Source organism: Thunnus thynnus, chromosome 21 (genome assembly GCF_963924715.1).
Source record: "Thunnus thynnus chromosome 21, fThuThy2.1, whole genome shotgun sequence".
NCBI classification, from domain to species: domain Eukaryota; kingdom Metazoa; phylum Chordata; class Actinopteri; order Scombriformes; family Scombridae; genus Thunnus; species Thunnus thynnus.
The window spans coordinates 15,911,187-15,936,180 of record NC_089537.1 but is presented as its reverse complement, the minus strand read 5'-3'; the positions used below and the strand labels follow the sequence as shown (position 1 = coordinate 15,936,180).

The window sequence follows — 24,994 nt, the reverse complement described above, 5'->3', positions numbered from 1 at the left end:
ATCAGAAACACAAGTGCAAAAGTCTAAGGAATGAATTAAACAGTGTGTTAATCTGTTCTAATTTAAACTGCAAAGGTTAGCATGCCTGGCTAACTAGCTTAACACACCTTGATAACCACCTTACTTAGTTTATCTTTAATCCAGTTTATTAGAGAGCTGGCTGGGGTTGTAATTGTCCTCCACAATTCATTAAGAAGTTTCAGGCATGATCTCTTCCTATTTATCTTCCTGACTCAGGCCAGTTTGCCTTGGTACAGAGAGAGAGAGAGAGTGGGCGAGCATACAAACTAAACTTAATAGAGACCAAAACTTTATGTGCCAGTCCATGACCTGGAGTTGGGAACCTCTGAGTTGGGAGATAAATGCCTCGCTCAAGGGTCATCAGGGACATAAAAAGAAGAAGTTTGTGATTAAGTTAGCCCACCCACAGATTTTCACTAAGTCAGAAGAACTGGTTGAACTTGTATTTAACTTTCACAACTTTAAATATTTATACTGTATTTTAGACATGTTTCTAATATAGTCTCAGGGTAGAATTAATCTGTAAAGGTCAATGTGCCTATTAAGCAGCTATTATTGTGCAAGTGCATGTTCTGTTGTCGAGAGTTTAATTTTGACTGACACTGTATAAAAATCTCTGAATCCCTGCATAACTCCCACAGTAAGATTGAACATAAAAGTGAAATATGTCACACATATGGATGTTTTGATGGAGCAGTTTCACTGCGGCGAAACTGAAATTGTCATAACTGCAAACGCTAATGTTTGCATCAATCCGTCATCTCAAAATTTGCATCGGCTGGACAGTGTGATGAGGTTTCTAACTTCAAAGACTGAAGTGACTAAATGATGAATGCCACCGTCAGTGATGCATTTATTTAAGAGGAATATTTGCCTCCACAATCAACAGTTTGTGTTTCAAAGCTCTTTTAGCCAGCTGATGGATAGTCTCATTAAATAAATTACATCGTTGTCTGTGGGTGTGTGCATGCATCTGCATACTGTATGTTTGTCTGTCAGTAATTACTGTGATAGTGAGAAGGAGAGATTTCATTTGCTTTCATGTCTCCCTCCGCATTTCTAAAACTGATGAGGTTACAAATGCATCTTACTCTGTCCTGTTCTCTCCATTAATATTGTATGTATTAATGTCTCATTGTTTGGCTGAGTGAGTTTTTGAAATATTACCAATATAACTATTTCCAATCATTACCCATATTTTTGGCTGCACATAGAAACATGCACACACACATATGTATGAACACATGCTCACATCGACTCATGCATGAATACACAAAGCCAAATATTGGATCTTGGTGTTAAATTTCCAAACTGGAGTGAAACAATTAAAATCAAATAGCTGGGTGAAGAATTTATAACATGTCAAACTCATTCCCACTTTAAAAGCTGTGATTTAAATATTTAATGCCTGTACTATTGTCTGTTATGATGTTGTCAGTGGACTAGTTAATGAGGTCTCAAGATAAAATAGTGAATTCCATTATTCATGTCATTTCATTGATTCATTTTAAATCTTTTAATAGATCATTTTTGCTGTTTCACACTTCTTATCTGTACATTAAGTGTCACACCACCTATCCACCCACCCAACCATCCATCCGTGCATCCATGTACAGTAACAATTTATAAATATATCATCTCACATTGTATTAACGATACATTCCATCCTTTTGCCATTACAAGTTTTTGCACTATGTGTACTGACTGTTTTTCCTCCCTCTCATTTTTATTATTACATCTATTACTGTTATTGGAAGGAATACTATATGCTTTATGCATTTTCTTCTATCCTTACACTGCCTCCTCTAGAAGTGGATATTTTTGATCCAGCCAAACTTTAGCCTGCACTTCTGTTTGTCAACTATAAACGGTGTATATTAACACACTACATGTGTCCCCTGTGTGTGGCATATGATCACAAACAAAAAAATTCAAAGTTAAAAAGTAGGTTTCTAAACAGCAAAAGATGCTTAAATGGCAGATAAACAACACAAGAAGACACTAGACAGCGTGATTCACTGCTGTTGTTGTTGTGCCATTTTGAATTTGGGTTCTCCTCTTAGCTCTGTCTTATTTTTCTTTTCATTCATCTTACAGGAGAGAAGATTCTGGTCTCTTGGTGTATAAGGAACACCTGCCAGTCAGCCAGGTTGCCGTGGGTGACACCAACAGACCGGGCTCTCAGGCCAAGCTGACAGTTGGACCGCTTCGCTGCCAGGGAGATAGTAAGTGTTGTGGATCATGGATACATATGTATTGTGGGGTTGTACTTCTTCATGCAACACTGAGCTGCAATATCTTGTATTTTCAGTGATGGGCGACTTGGCAAATGTTATGCAACTACATCAGAATCCAATTTGATGATTGGAAACTGACCAGAAACTGAACAAACTTACTTGTGAAGATGAATGTTGAGCTTGAGTACAGGCAACAGTGGTATATTTGTGTGCATTTGCCAACCCAAATGCACACTAAAACACAGGGGAGCAAGTAGATTAGACCGAAATTTACTCAATTCAGTGGTCAAATACAGGTTACAGGTTGACAACTGGAATCAGTCCAATCAGGCAAATAAATCCAGGCAGTTCATAAATTTGCAGCAGGTCTAAACACGAGTACTGGTAACAGGGAATTTTTGTTGTATGTCATTCCTCATCTTTTTCACCTCTATTCCTGTCATCTTTTTACTGTCCAAATCATTAATAAAGGCATAAAATTGCCCAAAAACACAGACAGGCAACAATCAGAATAGCTATAACACAATGATAACTTTGTCAACACTGACACTGATGTATGAGCGGGGGGGGGGTGGTGACTGGGAAGGCAGGAGAGTCCGAGGTTATCTGATGAACAGGTGGTGAATGACAGGCCTGGAAAGTTCCTAATGGTGTGAGCAAAGTGAATTTTTGCCTTGGTTTATTTGCGTAGATTTGACTACTGGACTGTGTGTGCTTTCTGTGTTTATTCGCTCCAAACAGCCAATATACCTGCTGTATAGAAATTAGCTATAAGCCAGCTAGAAACAGACCGTGTGTGGGAGAGTTTGTCTGTGTTTTTTTGGGTGTGACAGCTCAGCCTCTGACTGATCTCAGAACTCACCAGAAACCTGTTCCACCTGCAGTTTTCCTCCACCTGCTCTCCATTTTACTCCTGTCTCTGTACATTTATGAAGAAGATTCATAAAGCCCTTGGATAAGCATGAAAAAAAAAACTGGCACAGACACATCTTCACCTCAATTTGCATAGCACCATGTTTGGCTGGAGCACAACTTAAGAAATGTAAGGGCCTGGGGGAAATGAGAAAGGACTGAAGGAAGGAACAAGGTGTTGGAAATGTAATTAATAAATGATAGCGATCAGTGACTTATTAGTTTTAGCCAAGCATTTGGATATAGACTTGTTCCAGCTGTGCTGATTATAATAAAAGTTATTAATTTATGATAAAGCTATTACAAAACAGTACTACATAGTCCAGAAATCTATGTAAGAACTGGTCCGAAAAGCACATTTGTAGATTGTACTGGACTGATGAATTGGTTTAATAATCCACAATATTGTAAGTCTAATGGAGACCTGGCCCCCATGAGTCTACACTGTGGAACGGACAGGAGGTCTCTGCCTGAGGACACAAAGGTTTGCCCTGATTCAAAGAGAGTTAAAAGGTCAGTATTGTAGCTTGGAGCTAAACCACTCTATGCTTTGGAATTATCAGTGAGATCTCAAAAGAGCTCCAAACCTCGCAGGGAAGCCTGTGCAGGACGATTAAAACTGGAGTGAGCATTCTGGATTAGCTGCAGGTGTAAAGGGACCTTTGAGGGAGGCTGGAGTACTGAAATTGCAATGGCCTAATTGAGAGGAAATATGAGCACTAATGACCTCAGCTGCTGAGAGGAGTGGTTTCTTTTTCCAAATAATTCTCAGCTGGTTGTACAGGCATGGCGGCATAACCTTTTGTGAAGGGATCACTAAAGGTTGAATCAAAAGAACACCTCCAGTCTCTTTAATACAGTTCTTATTAAAATTCCCCTGTTGACAATGCGTGTAGCTTTTAGTCGGGGCAGCGAATGTTTCTGTTTGATGTGAAGTTGTAGGAAATTCCTGGACAAACAGTTAATGGCACTCAAGCAGACTTTTGAAATAGTTGGGTGTATAACAATGGAATGAATTCATGTTTTTTTTATCATTTTACTCTGTGAAAGAATGTATAGAGAAAACTAGATGGTGCTTACAGCAAAGGTCAATAGGCTGTATATTAGTAGATAAAGGTTGTGTTACTGATTGAGAAGCAGATTGCTGTGTGACGTCTAGTGAACCACGGTAGTGTTATGTCTGAAATGCCAACACATTGCTGATGCAGGTCAAGTAGTGTCATGGATAATGGATAATGATGCACCAAGATCCAAGATAAATAAAACTGCAGTCTCCTATATCTGTTGTCCAAAGAAGGTCATTTGTGACCCTCAGGAGAGCTGTCTCTGTCTGCAGTGAAGCAGCCAAAAACCAGACTGGAATGTTTCCAAAATGCAATTAAAACTGAATAAATTAGCTTTGAGAATTCTGCATTCTTAATTGATAACAAGTGTACTGAAGGCATGCCAGTCAGGAAACTGAAACTTTCAGCTCATGACCTTCGGTGCTGAAGAGTTACTGGAAGCTCTAAAAGATATAATCCCTTCAGAAAGTCAGTGAGATGATGTAGGACAACATTTTCAGGTTGTTTGGCAATGCCTTATGCCCTACAAAAGTCGTATGTTTTAATTTTACCTCCATTCTGCTTTACTCAACCTTTCTCAATGCATTTTTTCTGTGCTAAGTGAAAATTACTCATGAAATAATATGTAATACTGGTAAGCAAACTGCTCAGCCTCTTAGGATGATGGCAGGCTACATTAACCTCATCTGAACTAAATGACAGGTACATGATGTGCAATTCACTGGGGCTGTGAAGGGAAAACTTTTTATATTATCTTTACGATATTATCTTCACACAAGCAAGAATTTACACAAAATGCACATAACCTTATGATATGGTTTCATCTTGTCGCTCTAGTTTGTAAACAGTAGCAGTAATTCCTACTGTTTGCAATCAGTATTACATGGCCTACTGCACTCTACCTACCATACTGTGGAGTCGGTCAAGGACATCCAGTTTTTTCTGGCTGAAATACTCACAATTAAAACCAGAAACTATATTTCTTTAAGGTTGATGAAGACAGAGCAGAAAATTTTAGAGGCCAATGAGGTGTTGACAGTAATTAAAATCTTTAAAGAGTTTATTCTATCACCAAAAATCAAACTAAGAAGTGTCACTGTGTTGTAAAGGTAGTAAAGGCTGCTTTATTTTACCTTAATAAATGAATGACATGGTAAATTAAATCAGAGATTAAGGGTCTTTTTATATTATCTTTACAACATTATCTTCACGCAAGTTCATCCCTAATCCAAAAAAGAAATGAAACATTATCAGAATATGTTGGGAGTCTACAATACATTCATACATTGTGAGCCAAACTTTTGGAAAGTAACAAACCTCTTTTGACTATCAGAACTTGCTGCTGATACTTTGAATGGGGTCTTAATTAAAAACTATCATGAGAGAGAACAAGAGAAAACACTCCGTGCATAGCGGAGTACAATTGTAGCACATTGTTATTCTGGGGTTGCACTTGAGTGTGAAAATAACACATTGCTCATACTCACATGCAGATCATTCAGAGAAAGTGTTGCTTTATCTTGGCTGTTTTTCTGCTGTGGAAAATTACTGTGTGCATTTCAGTGTGTGTGTGTCTCGGTTTTTGAGTCTGTACACATATGCATTTGTTATGTATGCATGTGTGGCCAGATAAAGGTATCTAAACTATTCAGAGACTTTTCATCTAAACTCTCATTTTCTCAGCCTTTTATTCTCTTCCATCTAGTCCCTGTAGTTTAGGTTGTTTTTCAGGTAAACATCAGATATCAGTAGAAACACACACACACCAAGGCAGTTTAATCCTTGCTGTTTCTCTTCCTGTCTACTCTTCTAATCAGTGTCGACACACTGCTCTCTGTGGGACTTTGGGTCAACTGGAAGATACACAGATTCTGCAGCTCTACCATAATGACCACCTCTCTCTCCTCTTAACTCATGAGCCACTCCTGTTGCACTTTGTCCTGGACTTACTTGCTGTGTGTACTGTGTTTCTGTCAGGTTGACATGGATTAATTGCATCACATTCCCGATGCATCTGTTATACTTGGCTAAATGAAGCATTTTGCATTCTGAATCTCAAGGTGCATCACAGAAACTCATAAAATTCAAATGGATAATGGAAATCTTATCCTAATGATGTAAAGCCATACAACCATAAGGAATAGCTTCCATAACAAGGAAACATTCAGTAGCTGCACAGCCGCATTAGAGAGTAACACACACTATGCTGCATGTCATAAAACCTGCAACCGTTGCTTTCTATGTCAGCCCACACTCTGGTGCCGACTTGACATCAGTAAGTCAACTTGATGATGATGCGGGCTGATGCTTATCGACCTGTCAGGATACACCACTGTCAAGTCAACTCTCCAGAAAAGCAGCAATTTTATCACATTTGCTTCCCGGAATCAGCACAGCCAGGTTTCTGCACCTTGATTACTCCTGTCTGTATGGTGTGTCTGGTGTGTGCTACCAGCACATTTTGAATGACATGATGCTATACGGCTGGTGTTTGTCGCTGAGCTCTGCATGGGTCCATGTTGGATCTGATCCAAAACGGACCGGTGGAAAACCTGCTGTGCATAAATACATATTTTTCTAAAAGGGAGACCTGATCCGAGCCAAGCATAGTTAGATCCAATACAAATACTCCCATGGGTAATAACACCTGATGAAAAATGCGGTCAACCCAAACAGACCCTAAAATAGACAAAACACCAACACTGACTGCCATTAGTCAATAGACAACCACTGTCAAATAAATGATATAATAATATTCTAAGTGTTAACATAAAGTCATATAAACCAATTCTAACAGCAAGTTCTTAATATGCTTTAAAACTGATTTTTAGTAATAACTGAAATTTTCACCTTCTGCAATAACAATAAAACATTCTGTTGCCAACTAGGCAATAGACAGAAGATAATCGTTTTCTAACCTATTTAATATCAAATTCCAAAAAGTAATACTGATTACCCTAAAATATTTTGTCCTGCAGTCATTATGACATACCACTGGATCAGAGCTGATGGTGAGGAGGCTCAGATCCATTTGAATCCACTCAGGTGTTACATATTGACACATCGACCCGAGAGCTGTGACCATAGAATGAGACCTTACCAGACCTGATTAGACTGAGTACCATTCGTCTTGGGTTGCATATCAAGTCTCAGTTCCTCATAACCGAGTGGACCCGCAAAACCTCTATTGTGTTGTATTTAAGTCCTTTTGTGGCCTGTCTTACAGTCTGTTTGTGGGGGTCCCTGGGGACTGCCAGGAGCAAAAAAAACTGCTTAGTTTGCTTAATATGCCTCGGGCCAGCTATGAGTCTTTTTTTCCCTCCTGATTGTGCCTTGAATGAAAAATGGCCAAGAAGTGAAAAGCAACAATGTATCATTTTCATCTTTTGTCTGGAAAAAGTAAACCAATCTACAGGTGTGAAAGCAACCACAATCTGATGCTGACTTCCCAAATGTATTCCCCATTGAAAGAACTGAGAGTTTATACCTAATGACAACAGAATGTCTGGCTTTAGCTTAAAGGAAAGTAATATCCTGTGGAGAGGAAAAGCAAACATGGATTTAATCTTTAATGCAAGGCAGCGAGATCATTACGATAATAACGCGTCATATTTTATCTGTTGGCTGCTCATTTTTCATACTAAAGGGAATAATAGAGAGGAACTATACAATCTCAGTGCACTGTGACTGCAGATATGTGAACGTTGCCTGTGTCACAGAGACACTGTGCTGGATTTAAAACTACAGGAGCATCCATTGCTAAGAATATCATACTGTAGATGTTGTTTACTCATCCCTCACCCGCTGTGTTCTACATTCCCATTTTCATCTGTCCTTATGTCCAACCATCCGGTGGACAAGATGTTACGTTGGGTGGGGCAGTTGAACCCAAGTGCAGACACAGGCTAGGAGACAGGTATATGGTAGGAACAAGGTATTTATTGTAAGGCGAGACAAAGGGAATGCAAGCCTGGGAAAGCTTGGGCTAGTAGCTGGGAACCTGGGGCTGAGGCTGGTAGCTGGGAAACTGGGGCTAGGGCAGGTAGCTAGGAGGCTGGGGCTGGTAGCTGGGAACCTGGAGCTAAGGCTGGTAGCTGGGAACCTGAAGCTGAGGCTTGGGTTGGAAGCTGGGAACCCGGGCTGAGGTTTGGGCTGGAAGCTGGGAAGAGTAGGGGTCCAGGGTAGGAAAGCAGGGCTGACAAAACAAGGGACAGGAGACAAGGACCAGAGCCAAAGCAGACGATACTACAGGGGACAGGAGACAGGGTTAAGCAATGGAAAACAGGCAATAACGAGAAAAGAGGAGAAGTGGCTTGAAGTGTAGTAACACTGATGGGTAGCACAGTCTATGATCTGGCTGAGTGGAAGTGGCAGGGCTAAGTATTTGTAGAGGGCTTGATTACTGAGATGAGGTGCAGCTGGTGTGACTCTGTTCTGACTCCGGCACACCTGTGGACAATCACACACACACACACACACACACACACATAAGGAGAAAGAGGGAGAGAGCCACTCAGGGAATGGCAGCAGGTTAGGGAGACAGAGGATCGTGACTCAAGAAGTGGCCTGGTTCTGTCGAGGGCGAAGAACATGACAGAACACCTGCCCTCACTCCTCACTGGTGTCGCACTCATTATGGTCCTTTCATCAACAAGCTGGTGTCACTCTCACTAATGTCCCTTCATCACAGAGCTGCCAACATACAAACAAACCATGATTTAATGACCCATGACATCACATCTGTGTGTGTGTACGTGTGTGTGTGTGTGTCTGTGCGGCTATCTTGTAGCAGTATGGCAGGCACAATTACTAAAGATGGATCCATCTGTCACTTGGAAGGAGCCATATTCTCTTTGTCTTACTCTATTATCCACTGTGTGTGTCTGAATGTGTGTGAGAGACAAAGAGAGAGTTATCCTCTTTTATATTGAGTGACCACATTAACAAACTAACTTTAAAATGAAGATGACTTTGAGGTATGTTTGCCATAGTGCTGCCCAAGACACTGGAACATGGAGCATACATTATACATTGGCCCATTAAGGCATATTAAACATATATTAAAAATTTCACACGTGAATAGGTACTCCGTGTATGATTGATGCTTCTCATACTGTGCATGGAGCTCTGTCTCAGTAAGAGCAATGATGATTGGCTGCCATATAATGGGTTTTCATAGGCAAATGACTAATGTCTTAGGCAGTCAGAGAAAGTTTTAGTAAGGAGGTACTTGTGTATGTGTGTAGCTGCATGTGCACAATTCTGTGTGTGTGTGTGTGTGTGTGTTTCTATCTTTCTGTGGTGGGCGCAAGAGCAAGTAAGAGTGCAACTTTCTGCGTGTGTGTGTCTGTGTGTGTACGTGCTCTGGCATTAATGAAGCCCATTTCCATGGCTAGTTTAATAGCAGCCTATACAGTCACAGCCAGACAGAGAGGAATTAGTCCCATTTATTGATGTTAAAAGGGTTTGGACATTTTAATCGATGGGAATGAAAATAAATGACAGCAAATGAAGCAAAGCAGCCTATATTCTGTTATTATAATGTAATGCACCTACTATGAGACATGCATGGCCTCATGACTGACCACAAATGAAACCTTACAAGGGTCACCTGTGACAGTTCAAAACTAATTGATTACTTTGTACCCATTTGTCACTGTTCATATGCCCACATATAATGTCTTTGTAAATTATGTCATTCTAACATGATTTTTATTGCATTGTGAGTCTGTTTCATTGTACAGGGCTCATTGTGTATTATTTTTATTTGTCAAAAAAATTAAGTCTGTGAATTCATCTGTTTATGTTTAAAAAGGAAAAAAGACGAATGAAAAACTAATTTTAATACTAATTTTAATTTTAAATACTGGTTGCAACACATGCCCTTTGTATTTTTAATTTTTGCTGGGCTTTTTTGGTACTTATTTAAGGGACTCGGCAATTAATTTGTGTTTTCTCCTCATTTTTCTTTTCACTTTATTTTATTGGAATATTTTCTGAGCTTTGTACATCACAGAACGTTGTTCACTGTGAACTGGTCGGGCTCTTTTTGCAGCAGCAAAGTTATTATGAATGGGTGGTACACAAAATACCTCTTCAAAATCTGTAATTTTTCTTTGAAAATTTGTGAAAAAAATGCAAATGGACCATTTACATTAATATTGTAAATGCATATTATTGCAAATAGATGAGTGGCTGCTTACCAGGTAATGATTCAACAAACAAAAAAAACGAAAAAGAGATTAAAAAACAATAGACAAAGCTGCATATTGAACAGTCAAAACTAGTAACCCTTTTTGATGTAATACTTGATTATGTGTGTGCCAATTGGTCAGTGCTTTACCGCACTTTATACTTACAGTCCTGAAAGAGACAGCATACATATACTTGAAAGTTGAAAGTTTCAACGCTATTATTAAAAAAAAAAGAAGTAATGATGCCAATTTCTCTCTCTGTGATAAACTTAATTTCTTGTTGTCTCTCCATTTATAGTTATGAGCTGTGAAAATTGAGTGCTAAAAATGTATAACAAGCAATTTAATTACAAAATGAGATTGATAAAGGCTTCACAGGTCTCAAATGACAGAGAGAAACTTAATTACCTGAAGATTCAAATGCTACGTTTACTGAGAATATACAGTACCTAGACCATAAAATTACACACCACGGATGTCTCAATTATATACAGATGAGATGAAATACAGGTCTCAATAGTAATTTGAAAATGAGCGAGGAAGAAAATATAATTGATCTATATAATTGATGTGCCACTGTTCAACAAACTGCAGAACTATATACTGTGTAGGTTCAAATGTTATGTTTTGAACAATGATATCAGAACATGCCCTTAGGGGCACTTTCTAAGTCAGATGCATCACCTTCCAAGATAGGTGCTGTCTCTCTTGTTAGATGAGACTATTCTTAGTCCTTTGATGGAAAGCCTCCCAACTTTGCACCCGAAGTCAGTAGCAGAATAACTAGCAAGTGGAAATGTTAAATTAGATGGCACAGCATGTGTTTGCTCCAACAAACTGATTAATAAGTGCTCTTGCAGGCCTGAGATTCTAAATGTCACAAACGTACAGTGATATTAGAGCTCACACTGTGTACATGTTATATGTGTGAGGATGAGGTTGTTAAGTGTAGTCTGTTCTGCTGGCAGCCAACAGTGTGCATGAATTTAAATATTTAATGTGTATCCATGCATGTGTGTTTGTTTTCATGTGTCCCTGAAAATGTCTGTCTCTCTCTATAAAGCAAGGAATCTCTGACTGTCTGTATGCATGTTTGTCCTTCACATATCTCGAGAATCGTTCATCCAATCTACTTCATACCTGGCGGATGTATTGATGGGGACCCAAGGAAGTGCAGTGTCGAGTGTGAAGTTCTTTGGATGAAAATATGGACGTAGTCACTGTGATGTCACCCACCGGTTTGCAAACTGCCGTTTTGAAGCCTCGAGTGTAGTGATTTGACCATCGCCATCTTGGATTTTGGTGTCACCATGTTTGATTTTTGGAGCCAGATGTGACCATATTTGAACGAGAGGGTGGAGCTGACCAGTCTATGACCATACAGTCTATGACCATAGTGCTAGCTGCTAGCTTGGTTAGCACGGTGCATTTACAATCCATGGTTAACAATGATAATGCTAATGCGACTTGGCGACTTGTAAATCACAACGTAGCCACGCCTTAAAGCATACGCTGCTTTATCGTCTATTTTACCCTAAATGGGGCCATAATTTACAATATGAACACAATGCTGTATTGAAGAAGACTTGAAACTAGCAATTGAGACCATAAACTCATTAGGAAACAGTTTACTGATGTAATAAATGAAGAGAGAAGTAGGGACATTTTCTCATAGACTTCCATACAATCAGACTTCTTTTCGCAGCCAGGGGAGTCGCCCCCTGATGGCTATTAGATAGAATGCAGGTTTTTGGCACTTCCACATTGGCCTCATTTTCAGCCCCGGAGGTAGTCGCTTGGTATGTGCCCCACTCAATTAAACTGCCCAAGAGAAAAGAACGAGTAAACACAGGAGAACAAAAGAGAGGCGGAGGCAGTAGAACTAGCCAATAGGAGCACAGCCACATTTCATTAGCAGCAGAATCAACCAATGGAAGGCCGTAAACTGCTTCTACGGTTCAACCTCTGTTTAGTCTCACTGGTGAAGTCTCTGTCTGGATTTAAACCATTTAATTTATTAATTCAGTATCATTTTAATTGATATATATATATATATTGATATGTTTGTCAGTTGATATATACATATGCGGTTCTTGAGAAATAATAATCAATCAGCCCGTTCTGAACAGGCACGTTTTGAACAGGCACTGCACTAGTGTTAATGACCCGAGACAGTGCAGGCAGTCATCCTTACCATCTGCTGGTACTGGCACATAACCCATCTGGTCAAGCATAGACAGATGAATCATCTAGTTGGCTTCCAGATCCAAACGTCACCCCAAACTGTATCTGTCATCATGTCCGCCTTTACACTTCGGTGGGCTTGACTTTTTTTTTTTTTTTTTTAAACACATGTCCCTGTGGTCTAATCCAGAGATCAGCAGCTGTGTTGTATGCAAAACCACTGTTCAGTCAAATAAACTGATAGGTTTAAGAGATCTTCACAAACATCTATCTATAAGGAGAACCAACTGATATCGTACAAAAAATATAATGATTTAAGAGGAGGTTGGAGTAGCTGCTTATCTTGCTTAGTTTCTTTTTGTTAGAGTCATTCATCTTCTTTATTGTTCCCTGAAGAGAAGTAAAACATGGGTTGTCTGGCTAAATTATGGTCCTTTTGTGATTGGTTTACATATTTAGACAGAGTGAGGTTTCATCACACCTTTATCTTAATGTAACCATGTTTGGAATGACAGTGTTGTTCACCTTCTAAAATGCTAACTGTAAAAAGCAAAGCAGAGATCATATAACAGCTGATCTTTCACACACAATGCATCATCTGCTGCTAATCATTTGCTGTCTAACCACTGATCACATACAGGAATTACTCTGATAAAGTATCTTTTCTAACAATTCTGTTGACTGCCAGTCAGACAGCATGTCAGATTGTGCGCTGAATGCATGGCAAGTCATAACTCTATGATGTTTCACCTGTTTCACCTCTATCATTTTGGTTTTTGTTTGCCATGGACACATTAAGGAGAACAAGTGTGTTACCCCCTAAACGTTATTCAGAATTTGGCCTGAGGCTTTCTTTGGTCACCATAACTCCAAATTGGTTGTCAGTGGACGTGTCTCACAGTGGGGTCTAGGAATTACAACCAAAGATTTTACCATGTTCATCTTACGATTGTCAATTTTCATCTCAGACAGCCCAAAACCATTTAGAGGGGCCTTTAAGCTAATAGTTGTGAAGCGACTTCACTAAAAGACAAAATGTCAACCTGCTGGTGGCACTAGCAGGGTCAGAGTATCACCAAGGTCAGTCGCATTCATCTGCTGGGGACCATAAATGTCTGTACCAAATTTAAACGCATTCCACCCAAGATTTCTTGAGATATTTAAGTCTCAAGAATCAAAATGGCTGACTGACCAACCGATCGAAAGACCGACATCACCATACATAGAGCCATACCTCTAGGCATGGCTAAAAATATGTTTTTAGCAACATTGATTTCACTCTCAATTTGTATTAATGGAAACAGTAACTAAATAAAATCCTCCAGTCACAGAACTGAGCTTAACTGAGCAGTAATAGTAATGCATGCTGTGAAATTCTTTCTTTCTTGAAAACTTGTTCAGGTTGGGCTTTTCTTGCATTAAAATCACTGTGATCACTGCACCACCAACCCCGTACATAAAAGCTGTAAAGCTTAATGTTGACAAATGTGAACTGTTGTGATGTGTATGCCAATTTGGTGTTATTACTTTCTGCTAATCCATAGTGGTCTTGTCATTCAGACATCAGTGGTCTTTCTACACTAACTATAAATTCTTTGTATGCTGCACTCAGTCTCTTTGTATTCATTTTGACTAAAAAAGTAGAAGCTCTGTAAGTATTTCAAATAGTGGCATAATTCTAGGTACAATTTAATAGGAGGGATTGGAGGTCACCACCAAGCAGCAGAAGATTCTTGAGAATATAAAACATTTGGTTTAAAATTTGAAAGATCAAAGAAAATGAATTAATATTTACTGTATCGTATCACTTGACCATTATCCTTTTCTTCCAGTAAGTAAGGCGTCTAACAATTGAGTATCTCAGCAACAGAGGCCATAACTAAAAGTAGATCTGAAATGATCTGAGATGATGAGTCCACTGTAGTGGACCACACAATGAGTCCAAGGACATCCAGGATAAGATATGACAACAGGATGAGAAGTTCTGCATTGGTGTCACCTTGAGAACCAATTAGACAAAGAAAAGTGGCTTATCAAGAAAACCACTTCAGTTACCATTTGAAACTAGCTTGTCTTGGAAGCTCACAATGCTATCCATTGACATAGTCCCTAAAAGGCTTTCTGGTTTCTTCTTCCTATGCTGTGAATGTGCTACATTCAAATAAGGAAAAACTTGCTCAATAGCACACAGGAGGTTACTGTAACACATGAATGAACTGCAGGTCTACCAAAGCTGGACTCCTCATATATGGTGTGGCAGGTGCTTGTTCACATCAAGTTCATTTTGTAGAACTTGAGTCACTAAATCTGTAGAAAAAACTTAATTTGTCTTACCTTAAAGAATCAAGCTACTGGGCATTACCGTTAACAGTCTATTATTTGCAGTGTCTCAGCTCTGAAAAAGACATTTATGTGCTGTTTCTGAAACATTTGATTGATAAACATTTTGATATGGGAGTGATAAAATGTACCACAGAGCCAAGCCAACCAGTCACATCTGTTGATCTGGCATGCGGACAATCAGACGTTTATGATGTTTCCATGTTTATTCCTCTAATATTGTTTTCTCCAACACTCAGTTTCTGTCAACTTGTAATTTTTTGTTCTCCTTTGCTTCTCCCACCATAGATCTCTTTTGAGCCCTTTCTCTATAACCTCCCACGTCCCCCTTTTTCCTCTTGTTCTCACTGCCTCCTTCTGAAGCGTGACTTGCCCTCCAGCTGTATTTCTATATCCTTGTGTCCTTCTTGCTTCTGTGTCTTTGTCAGTGTTTTTTTTTTTTCCCCTCTCTTGCTCGAAGCTTTTAAGGTCTCATCCAGTGCATACACATATTATAGTATATTTGACTTTTTCAATGTAATTTATGTAATTGTAGTGTTATACATCACATATTTGTACTGTTAGGGCGATATTATTTATGCAGTGTACAAAACCACTCAGGATTTCAAGTAAACTGAGTAAATTCTTTGTGGAACTGTGTGTATTTGCTTTACAGCTGTGCCCCATCTGTTGCTTTTTGGTTGTTTCTTCTAAAATCCCATTGTTATATTGTAACTTTAAGCCCCTACATATGCTGCTATCATCAGAACAATTCCTCTGTCAGTGATTGTACATGTGAGTGTTACCAACTAAGTGCACTGGTTTCCCTTCTTGCTATGAAAGAACACCATAGTAAACACATAATTATTTGTTTCTGTGGCTTCTGCAGGCATCCTCCTGTTTAGTCCTGAATTAACCCCGGTCAGTAATTGGCTGTGCCTCCTGCAGAGAAATGAACAGTATTCCAACTTCAAACACACTAATCACAAAGACAGCATCAGTAGGTGGTCGTGTGTGTGTGTGTGTGTGTGTGTGTGTGTGTGTGTGCTTGGCCGCTATCTGCCCTTGCCCCTGGTGACAGGATGTGAGGGGAAGAGGAGAGGGGAGGAGCTCAGCTCTGTCATTGGGGAACGCTTATCGCACAGAACCAGGAGACACACACAAACGCACAGAGATGCACGGACAGTGGTGCATACCTACACTTACAGGCACATGCTCACACAAATACACTTAAAAACACATGTGAGTGCATTTGCACACACAAACAGAGATAAGCTCACACATGGACACTCAAAGGGAAGCTCAAAAAAAGCATGAATTGTTCCAACAAATTAAGTGACAACATTTTAACAATTAGTTAATTAATCATTTAACTAATTTATCTAGAAAAATACCAAACATTCTCTGGATCCAGCATCTCACATGAGACAATTTGATTTTCTTTGTTTTATATCATTATAAATTGACTGCCTTTGGGTTTTTGACTTAGTTAGACAAAACAAGCCATTTGAGACATCACCTTCTGTTCTTGGAAATTGTGATGGGTATTTTTCGATGTTTTCTGACATCTTTTAGACTAAAAGATTAATTGATTATTTTGTACACATATGCATGGTTTCTCTGTCTTTCCAGGGTTATGGTGGATGGTCTGAGGCCAATCCGCTGAGGCATCAAAGACATCTCACACTGATACCGAATTAGCCTTCACTTTCCTCCTCCTCCTCCTGGTGTCCACACACCCTCCACCTCCTCCTCCTCTCCTGTCATCTGTCTTCTGCATGACTTTACTCTCCTCTTTTCCATCACTTCTTCAATACTCTATCCTCTCACCCGTGCCTGACCTCTTTCCACTTCTTTTGTCTTTAACCGCTCCTCCTCATGCTCTTTTTTTTCTCCCCTACTCTTCGACTTTGTTGAGTGATAGGAGCGAGAAAGAGACATGGCGAGGGGCGAGTAGACAGCAGAGAATTCACTTCATCAACCACAGTCTGATAATTCATCAGCAGCTGTTTAGCGTGCTGCTACTTTGTCTTCATTAGCAGCCGCTGGTTTCGCTTCATTCAAAAGTCATTAGAAAAGTTGTTATCAAAAATCTGCAACGATTTCGCCCCGTACCCTTGTCCCCTTCTCAGGTCCACATGTTGAAGAAAAGAAATGAGCCCTCTCTGCTATTTTGATATGATCATCTTTCTATTGAATATTATTGAGGTTGCAGGAAATTACAGGCTACGTTAAAACCTCTGCATAGAAATCATTTTTACTGAGGAGATATTAAATGAGCCATTAAACTATGGGCATGAGATAACAATGTTTTATCAATGATTGATAGCTCATTGGAATGAAATGAAAATGGATGCAAAGACATTTGAAATGAAATCCTACTGCAATAAATGTATTTTTTATCAGATTAGAATGGGTTATAATGTTTGCCACAGTGCTAATGGGGATTATCTGGTTCAGAATTGTGAATCTGTTTGTGTTTTTTTCACAGATAACTACTGGAACGCTGCATCATTCACCACTCCGTCATCCTACCTGCACTTTGCCACCTTCCAAGGTGAGACCAGTGCCGACATCTCCTTCTATTTCAAGACCAGCGCACCCTATGGCGTCTTTCTGGAAAACCTAGGCAACACTGACTTCATCCGCTTGGAGCTCAAATGTAAGATGCATCTGGATGTGCATGAGAGTCATTTCTCTCTGTGTTTTTCTCCCCTTTTCTCTCTTTCACTGTGACTCTTTATCTAGCCTAGTGTGAGGTTTAATCCAGCAGTCAGTCTGATAGCACTGGGTGCAATCTGTCACCAAACACACACACACACACACACACACACATAGAATCACACACACACACACACATAAACAGATGCACACACCAGCAACAAGTCATTTGCCTTCCTGATTATGGCACACTACTTTGTGTGATTGCAAGAGAGAGCAATCATTTATTTAAGGTAATTGGTGTGTGCGATAATTATGTCCATTATGAACCTCTGTTTAACCAAATCACCCATTTTCAGGGATGACAAAACACAAGCTCCTAGACACACACATACACACACACAGTCTCTGTCTCTCTTCCTCCGTCTCTCTCTATTTTTCTAAAAAAAAAAAAAAAAAAGAAAGAAAGAAAAAACAAAACATTCTTGCAAATAGAGGAGTTTAAACTTCTTAAAAGTTCTCCCTCATAACCTTTACTGCCACAACACACACGCAGGTACGCACACATACACACACAGGGTCACTATTGCTTGTCAGTATAATGAGTAAATTGTTGGTTTGTTGAAATTATTACACCTGGTGACAATGTGCAGCTTAACTTTCATCTTATTTTCCAAAAATTGTAATCCTTAGCATGCAGACAACCACTTGTTTCCTCATGCAGCCTCATGCCAAGATGAGGAGCACAAAAACACAGACACAACTAATACAATATCATACTTTGAAGGGTTTTAGATTTAAAAAATGGTAAACAGTAGGAGGAAATGGAAGAGATGGCTCTGAAGGAGCGAAGAAAGAAATGACAGGATACCAAACAACGGGACAGCTTTGCACCACCACATTTCACGTTCTTTAAGTACTGGACTTATGATTGACATGTCATGCAGCATGTTTCTGTGATCATGTTCCAGTAGCTCACGTTAACATCCCAGCGGCTGCGGTAGAACCACTCTGATCAAGAATGTCAAAATCATGTTCCTCAGTTTAATCACTGAGCTGCATTGTGAAGGGTGTTCTTGGCACAACGTGGTTGTTGATAGATGGTTATTGCATTCCAGTGGAATTCAAAGGGATTTGAACATTTGGTGTCAAAGGGACTCATTGACCATATCCTTCTGGCATGCCTGACCTGCCACTTTGTGTCAGAATGCCAACCAGTGAACAGACAAACTAGACACATGATTTTTGAGCCAAAGTGCTTTCTATAGCATTACATTGAATGACATTATGTCAGCTGGTATGCAGCCTAAAAGCTCCACAAGATTTTTATTTTCTTTGCAAAGTCTTTGTTAAAGCTAAACTATGGTTTTGCACAAAGTAAAAAACAAGCATATACATTCACAGACACTTATTTTTTGCCAAAAAGAACAAAAAAAAACCCAATGCGCTGATACTATACTGGACACGCACGTACAGTGAGAAGTTTGCCAAAGGGGGTTGGTGTTTGTCTTCTAAACGTGCACACAGAAACACACAAAGATACAGTAAGTATCTATTCTGTCACGGCTGCACAGCAGGGCAGAGGAGATAGGGAGTGTGTGTGCGTGTGTGTCTCCTGAGGCTTTCAAAATGCCCCCACATCGATTTCCTCTCTCCTCTGCCTTGCTATCATCTTGCATTTTGCCCCACAGCACACGGTTAGACACACAATCGCAAAACAACCCGCATGCACACACACACACACACACACACACACTTACACGCTCGCTCACACATAAGCACACACATAATCTCTGCCCTCTCGCTAGTGCAAAAACTATATCTGCTGCAATCCAGTCAGGGCATGAAATAACTAGCATTAGGCCAGAATAGCATACAGTAGCTGTGCTATTGCAAGAGCTCAAAGCATATACACACACACTCATAGATACACACCCGCAACCTTGTATAAAACACACATTACTGTGACCTCAGCAGATTCAAAGTCATTGGGTGAATGCTACTCCTCTTTGAATCTTAATAGAAAGAAGTAGACACATTTGAGAGGCAGCACTGAAGACGTGTGTGAACTGGGCTGCTAACAGGATTGAGGACAGATAGAAAAGTCCTTAAATACAGAAATGCTTTACTTTTGGCCTGTCTGTGACTCTGTGGAAAGTATGTATGCACCATGTTTTGAGTCCTTAAGAGGCTGCATTTTCAGATGATAGTCTTGCCCAAAGGTTAAAAATATTTTCAGTCAGGGATCCAGCTGAGAACTTCACTCTCCTGCCTGGAGACCCTGGCTTATAAAACTGTGTTATTGACCTTGTTGTGTGAAGAGGAGACAGACAAAGTTTACATGTGAAGTTTAGCAGTCATTTATGCAGCTCCAGCTTTTTAATGCTGTCAGGTGTTTCTGAATTGTTGAAGCAATATCTGCTTATCTACTAAAGAAAAAAGCAACCAGCCACTACTAAGACTTTTATATAGACTCTTCTTCAGAAAACTGTCAAAAGTTCATCTTTACCTCTATATCTGTACACACTGAGAAAGTTTAGCTGATAAGCATAAAAAAGTTATATTTGAAGAGTTGCTCTGTTACAAAGATGCTTTGCCTTTTTTAGAAGTTGCTTTAAATCATGTTTCAGCCTCTACAGCAGCAGGTTTGCTGTGACAGTCAAGAGTTTGGCTGAGCTTAAATAGACTTTCCCTCCTGAAAGGTTCCAGACTGTGTTCCAGTCGTCCAGGGAGTGAAAAGCACAGAGCAAAAGGCTAACAAAGCGAATGAGACAGACAACAAAGAATTAGCAAGTATAACAGAAAAGGGATCGAAGAGATAATACACTGCCAGCCATCCGAAAATAGATGAAGAGCAGCCAAATAGAGCTTCACTGTAGACAAACACGCATACATATGTACACCCACACATGCAGTGATCCCTATCACAGAGACATACACAATCTCTATCACTATTTATCATTGTTTTTTTGGTGCTGTGCTGACACATAATTTAGAGCTCGGCTCTTTCAGCCTCCATATTAAAAGATTAATAGAAAAACAAATAACAAAAATAAAAAGCTCTGCTGGGATTTCTCTGGGCCAACATTGCAAGTATATGCACAAACAGAAAATTACATTCACACACACATTAACACTTATGACATCCATCACGGCTATGCAAATAGATGAGGCGAGCTTTGTGCTCTGAGGGCGCTTTAGTTTTCATTCCTGCCTGTGGGCAGAGTATAAAAAAGAAAGTTGTAGGACATCCGTCTTGCTTTACAGAGCTGCTAAAACAACACACAAATAATCAAACGCACACACCCACACTGTTCAGTGCCGCTATAGCAGCATTGCTGTAACTTTGTTGCTAGTGCAGTACTCTGATATATGTTTGGCTTTCTTTCAGCATTTAGAATAACTGATGTCACTCCTCCCTGCCCTGCAGACCTGCACTTTGCATACAGACATCATTAATTCAGTGTACTAAAGCCTGTCAGAGGTCTTATCCTATGTGTGTCTGTGTTTGTCTGTGTGATGTATTGTGGGTAGTTGAATGTTTAAGCGCTTTTTTAGATTTATCTTATAGGTTAATGCACTCAGCACATCCGTGAGATTTCTGGTGTCTTTGCATCTCGTCTAATGATATAATGTCTACAAGAAAGGAATCAAGGAAGAAAGTAAAGGAGGAAGGAATGATGGGAGGGAGGGCACAATGACAAGCTGATTGATAGGGGATGGGTGAGTGAATGCAAGCAAGCAGTAAATGAAGAAACAAATGGAAGAATAAAGGAAGGAATGCACAGGAAATGGGTAATGGACTCAAGGGATGGTGGGTGGATAAAAGGAGGAAAGAAATGAAAGGACAAGCAAACAAAGAATTCAAACATGAGAGAAGTTAGTAAAGAAAGTGAGGCACTGGGTGTACTGTAGATACTGTAGAAGGGATGCGAGAGGTGAAAGAATGGAAATGAAAAAAGATAATTAGATGAAAGCGATATGAAAAGGAGAAAAAGACCAGGCATATTGATTAGGCAAAAGGGGAAAAAAGAAAGTTAATTTCCCCATCGACTACTACATAAAAGTATCCACTCTAATATCTGAGCCTAATGAAGCCATAATGAACCAGCAACATATAGCGCCATGAAGTGGTTATTTATCATTTCTATGACTGCAGCACACTGGTGCCAATAACCTCCATATGGCACCACCCAGAATATACATCTTTTATTCAGCGGTCTCGCAGTAGGGTCAGACATTGAGAAAAGAGTCAAATCGGGTTTTAATTTGATGATTGTAAATCATCTTTCCAGCTGGAAAAATCATTTCCTCGTTGTTTCCTCACTGTTGCTTCATTCCCTTTATAGTTCAAGGCAAAAGGATTCCATTGACATTTTACAGCAACAAGTATTCATTGAACATCTCTCTTACAAACACAATGTTTAGTCAGAGGCATTGACTACAACTAAAACTATGAATGTAAATCAGCAGTGTCTTTTAAGACAGAGGAGAGACCTGTCATTCGGCTTTTATTTGTTTTTAATCATTTAAACAGTAACATATTTAGACTTGTGGAGATAACGTATCTGACTGTATCAAGGTGAGGTAACGTAAGAGATAATTGAACACACACAACACATGCAAACCTTCTCTGTCTATTTTCCCAACTCCTTTTCTTTTATGACATGCCTACACATAGATTGATCACTGTTCCCTACAGAGAGGTTAAAAGGCATCAGACAGTGACCTCGCCTTTGCAGTAGCAAAAACATCTGGAGTGGACAGGTGGTAGGCTCAAACACACACACACACACACACACACACACACACACACACACAGTAATTCAGAAATATCAATGAAACATTGGTGTTTAATCTATCCTGGTCATAAAAGGTATAACAGTGCCCCCTGTTGGTCTGTTGCAATATTAGGTAACTGAACTACGGGGAAACACTAAAGTGTATTAGCATTTCAACATGCTAATAATTCCCCATAACACACATGCACACAAATTAATAATGCAGAAAAACAAGACTGTATGGCACAGTTTCATTTTTCTGTCTGCCTTTCCATCTCTCTCCTGCTCATTTACACACTCTCTCTGTCATTTATCTTTAACTCTTTCTCTGTTCCCTCTCCACCTCTCTGCCTTTTCTTCTTTCCAACAAAACTCTAGTTTAAGAACACTAAAAACACACGGAAACAGCCGGAGTGCCGCAGTTGCTGCAATATAATATTATGTCATGCAAAACCAACAGTTCCTGGCTTGTATCGACTGCCTGTGAGATTAGTCCTGTCCAGAGCTGTGAGCAGTCGTGTATTGCAAAGCTGAAATCTATACAAGCCAAATGAATGGACTCGAAATAAATGAGCCATTAGATTAGAAATTGAACGCATATTTACCTGTAGAGTGGACTATGACAGAACAGGGAGTTATGCGTTTCATGTGGTTTTAGAAATGACTTTGACTAAGATTTCTCTCTTTCCCTCACACTCTCCCTGCAGCTCCTAAAGTTGTCTCCTTCTCCTTCGATGTCGGAAACGGACCTGTGGAGTTAACAGTGCATTCGGCCATGCCCCTCAATGATGACCAGTGGCACCGCGTGATGGCCGAGCGGAGTGTTAAAGAGGCCGTCCTTCAGTTGGATCAGACCTATCGGGCATCTCAGCTTGCCCCTGCACAGGGGCACACACGGCTAGAGCTGTTCAGCCAGCTCTATGTGGGTAAGTCACAGACACACACCCTTCCACTCTATACAAACAATTAATCCTTATGTGTAAGAATGACTCACATACACACATTTGATTGCAATTTGACCATTTAAATCCGCTTTGTGTATAAGGGACACTCAAAGGCAAACACACCATAATTATGAGCGCTTATGTGTGGAAAGCAAGCGTCTAAGTACACATCATCCATGTTATTGGATTGAATTGTTAATTAAAAATCTTTCTGTACTGTCAGTATTCCCAGTAACGCCACCCTCAGATACAGACATCTGCCGCGAGGACGTAGGATTGTTTCACAAGTTAAAGATGTACCAGCCTTTAGTAGACATCAGTCTGTGTTCTCTCTTAAGAGGCTTCGGTCCAGCTTAGCCACAGCCACTGCTAATTAACTTAAATTTAATCCAGCACACACACTCACACAGGAGTTTCACATTTAATAATATGCACATATGTGGACACACGCACGTCCTCGGTAAGTGAGAGGATGTTTTAATAAAGTTAAATTAGTAGTTTGCTAAGCCTCTGTGCCGGCTGTGAGGGTGTGTGACTAAAACTCACTAAATTCACTTAGTGAGGTCGTTTCTTTGACACATGAATACTTTGACTCAGCATTTATTTTTCTTTAGATTAAAAAACTATTATTGCACAAAAAGGATATCAGCCCACTGACTCCCCTCCTATTAGGCCTTATTATCATGCTTATTATGCTTACATTTTGTTAAAGAGCTCTGCTGTGGTCCTTATGGCGCAGTCTACCTCTCCACACAATGTCTGTCAACCTCATCAGGAGTACAAATGGCAGAAGATCTTGGCTTTTTTCTCCCTATGCTTTCACTTCTCTGTCTCACACTATCTTTTGTGCTGAGCTGTCAATAGTCTATAAACCAAACTCCCGGGCTAAAATAGTTTTAGGGATTTGCGGATGGAGGGAAAAGTGCTGAGGCGGATCACAGAGCTCCTACTATCTCGTAGAAAAAAGTTCTGCCCAAAGGAGATTGTTCCAAATTCCAATCAGGCATCTCGATGTGATAGCCTTAACCCCCCCCCCCCCCGATCCCCGTTTGTAATATAATTTCATTGTCTCATCACTTTTGCTGATTCAAACGCTGCTGAAACATCCTCACCTTATCATGTCCCAATTTGCCTCTCAGTGTATTTGTACTTTCATTTAGTGAAATGGAAAAGGGTGAGAAAGGTTTTGTCATTGTGCGACTCGCGGCTATGAAACCGGGAAGGTAATGGCTGCTAGATAGGGCCCCGGCCGCCTCATTTGCATGCCTATATCCTGACTTATTTTCCTGTCGAAGGAAAACAGGAGGCTCAGGCCTGCTCTTTGTCAGATAGAGAGAAAGCAGGGGAAGACTTGTATGTAACAACAGCCACCAAGGGGACAGAATCTTTCTCATATTTCTCATATCTGATCTCTAATCCCTGGTTAATCCTCATTTGAGGATTGCTTTTGGGAAGTTACAGTGTGGCACACAGGAAGTGACCCAACAACTAAAGGGAAGTGGTTTAGATTTGGCTTCTGACATCCAAAAAAAGATAGAGATCGTTTTGTGTTTGATCCAGAGATTTGGAAAGAGAGAGGAGAGCACTGCAGCTAAACTGGCATCAAGATTTTGTCTGACATCGTCTCTATTCTTCCGGGTAATAGAATGTCTTTTGCCACTTCACACGTTGTCTCTG

At 39.9% G+C, this 24,994-nt stretch overlaps 2 protein-coding genes across 2 annotated transcripts in view; both read left to right on the top strand.

Annotated features, from left to right (window-relative positions):
* LOC137173806 (contactin-associated protein-like 2) overlaps window positions 1–17,684 on the top strand; it is a 110,165-nt gene extending 92,481 nt beyond the window's left edge. Inside the window, exons 12-14 of the mRNA XM_067578882.1 lie at window positions 2,119–2,246; window positions 17,423–17,593; window positions 17,680–17,684. Coding sequence (XP_067434983.1) covers window positions 2,119–2,246; window positions 17,423–17,593; window positions 17,680–17,684 — 304 coding nt within the window. The remainder of the gene's footprint in view (window positions 1–2,118; window positions 2,247–17,422; window positions 17,594–17,679) is intronic.
* Window positions 1–24,994, top strand: part of LOC137173254 (contactin-associated protein-like 2) — a 62,339-nt gene that overhangs the window by 729 nt on the left and 36,616 nt on the right. Inside the window, exons 2-4 of the mRNA XM_067577980.1 lie at window positions 2,119–2,246; window positions 17,423–17,593; window positions 23,081–23,299. Of these exons, the coding sequence (XP_067434081.1) occupies window positions 23,149–23,299 (151 nt within the window). The 5' untranslated portion in view covers window positions 2,119–2,246; window positions 17,423–17,593; window positions 23,081–23,148. The remainder of the gene's footprint in view (window positions 1–2,118; window positions 2,247–17,422; window positions 17,594–23,080; window positions 23,300–24,994) is intronic.